General features: G+C 52.2%; 1 protein-coding gene across 1 annotated transcript; it reads left to right on the top strand.

Moving 5' to 3' along the window:
• Positions 1 to 1,086: 1,086 nt before the first annotated feature.
• LOC137824851 (uncharacterized) lies at positions 1,087 to 1,704 on the top strand. The gene has a single exon (XM_068630529.1). It carries the CDS (start codon positions 1,087 to 1,089, stop codon positions 1,702 to 1,704), a length of 618 nt encoding a protein of 205 aa, XP_068486630.1.
• Positions 1,705 to 7,895: the final 6,191 nt, after the last annotated feature.

Raw genomic sequence — 7,895 nt, 5'->3', positions numbered from 1 at the left:
CTCCGAACGAACGGTGAAAAACGCTAATACACCGAATGGAACTCGAACGATCGGTGGAACACGCCGAAAATGGTTGCACCAGCACACAACCACACAAAAATCACAGAAACCTCAAGAACTCACGCTGTGGATGGGAAACAGGTTTTACACGGCCCCACGGTGGGCGCCTGATGATCCTGCCGGTTGACTCGAGTACAAGAGTCTTGCCATGTCAAAGGTATCTCCAGCAGTACACGTGTCAACATCTGGAGCGTCCTCTACTTGAGCGCCACTTCTACTCTTCAGGCTGTTCGACTAAGTTACCCATGCGGGGAGTAACTCGGTGCTTAGCTGCCTTGGAGCGCGATCTCTTCTAGTGGCGAGCACGGGGTGTCACCATGCACACCTTCTCTGTGGTCTCGCCTGTCGCTATCACGATCTGTTTTACTTGCTTATCATGTATGTTCTGGTAAACTGTTCCCTTGCCTCAACCTCTGGCTGGGGAATGATCATCTGATAACTTCGTCCTTCGTACTCGTACCCACTGAAGGCCCTAAGCAAGCCTTCCTGATCCTTCGGCGATGTCCTTCTTTCGGCGATCTCTAACCATTTGGTCGCCGAAACCCACATACGGCGACTATGATACAAGCCTGGTGACCGCCGGTTAGATATGCTAGAGATTGGAGAACGCCAACTTAACGATTGGCGACTACATAGACTTCCCGATGTACTTCCCTTCTGTCAGCCAGGTGTTCCGCTCAACACGCCTATATTATCGCTTGCTGCCACGTCATCACTCCCGACTACCTGGTCGGTACAGTTTTGGAAAAACTGAATCCTAAATCAAGGTTCTTTCAAAGTATTTTCATTCTAAGGTTAAAAGTTTGCAAAAATCTTTCTTAAACAATTCACCCCCCCTCTCGTTTAAGGCCATATATTCTAACACTCATAGCTGGAATGCTCTTAGCCAAGGAGATGAGAGTACGAAGTTTGCTGGTAAAGAGCGATTCCCAATTGGTTACGGGTCAAGTGATCGGGGAGTACCAAGCCAAGGATCCACAGATGGTCGCGTACCTAGGGTACGTTGAAGTCTTGAAGAGCGCGTTCATGGTGTTTGAGCTGGTGCACGTCCCAAGGGAGCATAATGCCCGAGCTGACCTGCTAGCCAAGAAAGCAAGTTCGGGCAAGGGGGGAAGGCAGAGGACGGTGATACAGGAAACCCTCAAATCACCACGGACGTTTGTCGCTGATAATATGGTAGGCGTTCATCAGATCAATACGTTTAAGGGAAAGGCGAGGAGTCACCGGTCGTTGACTCAGGAGACGCTGAGGAAGCCCAGTGTGTGCGCTTACCCGGTTTCGCTAGGAGAAGGGGATCCTATGCAGGTATGCACGGTTGAGGAGGGGGACACATGGATGACACCCTACAGGCGCTACCTGGCTGATGGGATACTCCCATTGGAACCCGAGGAGGGAAAGAAGATTAAGAGAAACTCTGCCAAGTACACCCTTGTGGATGGGGAGTTGTTCAGGCATGAGTTCACTCACCCAATCTTGGTGTGTGTGAGTGGAGATCAGTGTACACGAATAATGGCTGAGCTCCACGAGGGATTTTGTGGAGGCCATGTTGGTGGTAGGTCCTTGGCATCAAAGGTTGTCCATGCAGGGTACTACTGGCCAACAGTAAGAGAAGATTATACGAGGTACGCCCAACAGTGCAAGTAGTGTCAATAGTACGCTGAATGGCACAAGGCGCCGTCAGAAGAGCTGATATCGATTTACAGCCCGTGGCCTTTTCACACATGGGGAATCTACATTCTGGGGCTCTTTCCTTTGGCGATAAGACAAATGAAGTATCTTGTAGTGGCCATTGAATACTTCACGAAGTAGATTGAGGCTGAGCCAATAGCGCAAATCACAGTTCACAAAGTACAACACTTCGTGTGGAAGAACATAGTATGTCGCTTTGGCGTGCCGAGGCGTCTAGTTTCTGACAACGGTACAAACTTTGCAAGCCAACAACTGGGCAAGCTGTGCACAGAGGTCGGGATAAAGTAGGTGTTCGCATTGGTTGAGCACCCCTAGACAAATGGGTAGGTTGAGTCCGCCAACAGAGTCCTACTCAAGGGCCTGAAGAGAAGACTCGAGAAGGCTAAGGGGACCTGGGCGGAAGAGGTTCCCAGAATAGTGTGGGCTTACCACACCACGCCTCAGTCCACCACTAGAGAGACACCATTCAACTTGGTGTACGGGTCGGATGCAATGATTCCGGGAGAGATTTGGGAGAGCTCGCCACGTTTTCAAAGTTTTGTGGCTGAGGAGTCTAATGAAAAAAGAAAGGTGAACTTGGATCTGCTGGACGAGGTCAGAGAGGAGGCAAGAATCAAAGCGGAAGCAGTAAAGAGAAGGGTGGAGCATAAGCGCAATTCCAAGATAAAGCCCCGACAGTTCCAAGTCGCTGACCTGGTAATGCAGAAGGCTCACCCATACCAGTTGGAGAACAAGCTGTCCCCCAAGTGGATTGGCCCCTTTAGGGTGACAGAAGTCCTGGGAAACGGGGCATACAGGCTTGAGACCTTGGAGGGAGGCGCCATTCCTCGTACTTGGAATGCAGCCAATCTCAAGTTTTATTTCAGTTAAAAACTCTAACACTGTGCACAGTTTAATGGGACACTCTTTTTCCCTTCTTAAGGGTTTTTTAACGAGGTCACCCAATAAAAATTACATTTCATGTACACTGATCCGATCGGTCATCGGTAGTCGATGACGTCAGCAACAGATAACCACATGGACCACTCGCTGGGGGACACGTGGATCAGGTGGCAGAGTAATCATGGAGGAGATCCCCCGGTATGGAGATCGGTGGTCAGTAACCGAGTGGCCACCGACAGATCAGTTCCAAGATAAACGGGGGACACGTGGATCAGGTGGCTGAGTAATCATGGAGGAGATCCCCCGGTATGGGGATCGGTTGTCAGTAACCGAGTGGCCACCGACAGATCAGTTCCAAGATAAACACCCGGGGGAGAACGCGAGAAGCAATAGAGCACCGATCAGTCATCGGGTGCATTGTCATCGGGGTTTCGTGTTACACGCAGTTAAACTGGGACTGAGATTCCCAGCGAGAGCGTTACGCATGGACCTCGCATGATCATACCTCAGAGAAAGAGGAGCTCCTCGTCGGTATAGTCATGCACGAGAGTGGCCTGAGGGAGTCAGTAAACCGGTCAGTGATTGGTTACTCTCTCAACCCATTACGTGCATGGCATCGTGAAGGGGAAATCGTGTATGCAGAGAGCAATGCTTGGTGAGTGTGCCTAGTCCAGCCACACCTGGCGTTCTCCTGGGAATGTGCGATTTCACCCAGATGGAAGAAACGCGCTAAGTTACTCCGCAAGGGAATAACTTAGGTGCACAAAGAGATGCGCTAGAGCCCTTCAGGTGGTGGCACGTGCACGGTTAGATATGAGTTGCATGCCTCCACGTGTCACTGTCTGAGAGGGGCGTGACCCAGATAAAGGTGCACTCCGTGTCGTGAAAGGTACAGACAGAAAACCCAGACACCCACGTCCCTGACTGTGGTACATTTTCGTACAAAAGCATAACAAAATTCTGACACACGCAGAGAACAGCGTAGCAGAATTCTGTTAGGCACAGACACAGAGGGAGATAAAAAGGGAATCAGAGAGAAATACAAACACACTATTTTTTACACACATTATTTTCTAGTGATTCTGTGATCTAACATGAGCGTCGGAGTGCAAACGGCCGCTAGAGGCGCTGTCTGTGTGTTTGCAGGTTGCGTTCGGAGTTCCCAGAGGAGGAGGTTCTAAGAGTGTTCTTGCAGATAGCACAGTTGCCATAGGCGGGTCAAGCAAGTGACGAGGAAATTCCTCCACGCTCGAGTTGTCGGTAGGATCATTTGGCGCCCACCGTGGGGCACGTATAAAAGGTGATTCCCAACCATAGTTTGTGTTGGTGGTGCTTCGAGTGTTTTCTGTTCGACTGCTCGCTATCGCAGTCGACTCCTGGAGTTTTCACCGTTTGTTTGGAGTTCTTTGAGTTGCTGAGTTTGCTGAGGAAGGATGAGGAATACGCGCTCCAGTTCAGTTGCGCCATCAACCGACCAAGATGCTGTGTCCATGACGCAAGTGATGGACATGATGAGGACGCTGCAGGAGAACGTGGCTGCATCGCGTTCTGAGCAGGAAAGGATGCACGAGGCGCTGGTGGCCTCGCAAGCAAGGAACGAAGAGCTCAACAGGATCAACAAAGAGTTGCGCAAAGCCCTTCAGGAGTGGGAGGAGCGTGCGGCAGGGGACAGATCTGCACCCCCATCCCCACCACGCAGCTTTCCTATGCCATTTTCCCAAGAGATCATGGACTAGGTAGTCCCGGCTAACACTGTGGCAGTGAAAGCGTTTTTCACTGGGGTGGAGGACCCTGAAGCCCATCTCACGGCGTTTCATACTCAGATGATGCTCTCAGGGGGCTCAGACGCGGTGTATTGTAAGGTGTTCATGAGCACTTTGAGCGGAACGGCGTTGGACTGGTTCGTCAGTATACCCACTGGCCACATTACCACGTTCCAACAGTTTTCCAAGATGTTTGTTGAGCAGTACATAGTGAACAAGACGCCACCTTTGGTGTCTTACGACTTGTTTGATATAAGGCAGTACCAAGGGGAGTCCTTGAAGGATTTCCTGAACAGATTCGGAGCTCGGATAGTCCGTTTGCCAGGAAAGGACGAAGAGATGTTCGTGCACGCCTTCAAAAAGGGCGTGTTGCCTGGGCCTTTTAGTGAGTCGCTCATCAGCAGCCACCCCGCCACGTTCGCCGAAATCCGGCGACGTGCTGTGGCTCACATCGCCGCCGAGAGCGAGGTCACCGAGAAGAGAGGAAATGTGGCCCCAGCAAGGGTACAGCCTCAGAGGGTAATGGAGGCGGCGGCGGGAAAGAGGGATCAAAGGACGCGTCATCCTTACGACCCTAAGAAAAATAAGAGCAAGGGACCAGGGCGCCCCAGGGAGAGTAATCGCCCCCCGAGGTATGAGTTTGTGATGGGTTTGGCTGATTTGATCGCCATCCCAAACATAGCTGCCAAGCTCAAAGTGCCTGAGAAAACGGCGGAGAAGATTTTGGGGCCAAAACCAGACGCATGGTGTGAGTTCCACAAGAGTTTTGGCCACTCTATCAATTCGTGTTTGGCTCTGGGCACCAGCTCGCCGAGCTGGTCAAATGTGGTTTCCTGAAGGATTACTTGCTAGAGAAGCAAGCGGACCAAGCATCAGGGTCTCAACCGGGGAGCAGCGGAGGGCAACAGCACGAGGTGCCTATTCACGGCGAGATCCACACCATAGCTGGCGGATTCTCCGGCGGGGGGTGAACAGCGTCGCAACGAAAGAGGTACGCGAGGTCGATAATGTCAGTGGAAGTCTTTGAGGATCACTCGCCCGACGTCGACATCACGTTCACCAAGGGGGACCGCAGGGACGTGGTGCCTCACGACAACGACCCCATTGTGATCTCGCTTGTCACGGCGGGAAGGACCGTCCACCGGGTGCTGGTCGACCAAGGAAGCTCAGCAGATGTGATGTTTTGGCCAACCTTTGAGAAGTTGCAACTGTCCCCTTATCAGCTAAGACCATATGGGGGCTGCTTGTACGGTTTTGCCGGCGACCAAGTGGAGGTGAGGGGGTATATCGAGCTGAGGACGACCTTCTCTGACGGCTTGGCCTCACGAACGGAGAAGGTCAGGTACCTTGTTGTAAACGCCCCGTCAGCATACAACATACTGCTGGGGAGGCCAACGCTCAACAGAACAGGAGCTGTGCCTTCGACAAGGCACATGAAGGTCAAGCTGCCGCCTATGGAGGGTATGATCATCACTATTTGCTCCGACCAGAAGGAGGCGAAGAAGTGTTACGAAAACAGCCTCAAGAACAAGAGGTTTGTGTGCCACGTAACCACAACGCCTCCCCCTGGCGTGGAGCCGGAGCGCGAACCCCGGCGAGCTTCGGATGCAGCGTTAGAGGTGGTCGCCGAGGGCGATGTGCCGATAGGGAATGTAGAGGCGAGGTCGGAAAGAAACTGCTCGGAGGCCGCCAGAGAAACCGGTATCGCGAGGGTGCTGATCGCCAGCGAGAGGAAACCTCAGCCAGTGGAGGAATGGCTCGAGAAGGAGATCAGCGGGAAGGTGTTTAAGTTGGGAAGAACCCTGGATAGCAAGACGCAAGACCAGATCGCCGAGGTAATAAGTAGACACTTGGATGCGTTTGCGTGGGCTGCTTCAGATATTCCGGGGATCGACCTCGATTTCTTGTGCCATCGTTTGGCAATGGACCCCCAAGTCAGGCCCATCGGCCAAAGAAGAAGAAAATTCAATGAGGAGAAGAGACAGGCGATCAAAGAAGAGACGCGGAAACTACTTGCAGCGGGCCACATCGGGAAATCCAATATCCAGAATGGCTCGCTAACGTTGTCCTGGTCAAGAAGAGCAGCGGAAAATGGCGGATATGTGTTGACTTTACAGACTTGAACAAGGCCTTCCCGAAGGACTCTTACCCTTTGCCAAGCATTGACGCCCTAGTAGACAATGCATCAGGGTGCAAGCTGCTCAGTTTTCTGGATGCCTTCTCGGGGTACAACCAAATCAAAATGCACCCCATGGACGAAGAGAAGACCGCCTTCATGACGGAAAGGTCATGTTATTGCTACAAGGTAATGCCCTTCGGGTTGAAGAATGCAGGGGCCACATACCAAAGGCTGATGGACAAGGTGCTCGCGCCCATGCTCGGAAGGAATGTGTAGGCATACGTCGACGACATGGTCGTGACGTCCCTGGAGAAAGACAAGCTCGTCACAGACTTGGAAGAGTTGTTCATCACAATAGCCAGGTACAAGCTCAAACTGAATCCTGAAAAGTGCGTTTTTGGCGTAGAAGCAGGGAAATTTCTGGGGTTTCTTCTGTCAGAGAGGGGAATTGAGGCTAACCCCGAGAAATGCGCCGCCATTTTGGCAATGAGGAGCCCCGCCAATGTGAAGGAGGTGCAGCAACTCACGGGGCAGATGGCCGCCCTGTCTCGATTCGTATCGGCAAGCGGAGAGAAGGGCCACCCATACTTCCAATGTTTGAAGAGGAACAACAGATTTGTTTAGACAAAGGAGTGTGAGGAGGCCTTCGTAAAGCTCAAGGAATATTTGGCGAGCCCTCCAGTTCTGTGCAAGCCCCAAGGTATAACACCCCTCAGCCTGTACTTTGCCATAACTGAAAGGGCGATCAACGCAGTGCTAGTGCAGGATCAGGACCAGACCCAAAGGCCTATATATTTCGTTAGCAAGGTGTTGCAAGGCCCGGAGGTAAGGTACCAGGCCCTAGAAAAGGCAGCATTAGCGGTTGTATTCTTGGCGAGGAGATTGCGTCATTACTTCCAAAGCTTCACGGTACTGGTGATGACTGATCTGCCAATCCAGAAGGTTTTGAAGAAGCCCGATGTGGCTGGAAGGATGGTGAAGTGGGCGGTCGAGCTTTCGGAGTTCGACATCAAGTATGAACCCCGGGGATCGATCAAAGGGCAAGTCTTCGCCGATTTCGTGGTCGAGTTGTCCTCCGAAGTGGCACAGAACACCGAGGGTGACTTTCGTTGGGTACTCTCTGTTGATGGGTCGTCCAACCAGCTGGGCAGCGGGGCTGGGGTCATTTTGGAAGGGCCCAACGGAGTTGATAGAGCAGTCATTGAGGTTCGCTTTCAAAGCAAGCAACAACCAAGCAGAGTATGAGGCTTTGATCGCTGGAATCCTGCTGGCTAAGGAAATGGGGGCGAGAGTGCTGATGGCCAAGAGCGACTCACTGTTGGTCACAGGACAAGTAACTGGCGAGTTCCAAGCCAAGGACCCACAGATGGCAGCCTACTTGG

The sequence above is a fragment of the Phaseolus vulgaris genome, chromosome 8 (genome assembly GCF_000499845.2).
Source record: "Phaseolus vulgaris cultivar G19833 chromosome 8, P. vulgaris v2.0, whole genome shotgun sequence".
In the NCBI taxonomy this organism is placed as follows: Eukaryota; Viridiplantae; Streptophyta; class Magnoliopsida; order Fabales; family Fabaceae; genus Phaseolus; species Phaseolus vulgaris.
The sequence above is the reverse complement of the archived record's forward strand: the minus strand, read 5'-3'. Positions and strand labels throughout refer to the sequence as shown.

What these genes read in the sequence shown, in the direction of transcription:
- LOC137824851 (XM_068630529.1), top strand. Translation starts at nt 1,087, where the DNA reads ATGGTGTTTGAGCTGGTGCACGTCCCAAGGGAGCATAATGCCCGAGCT.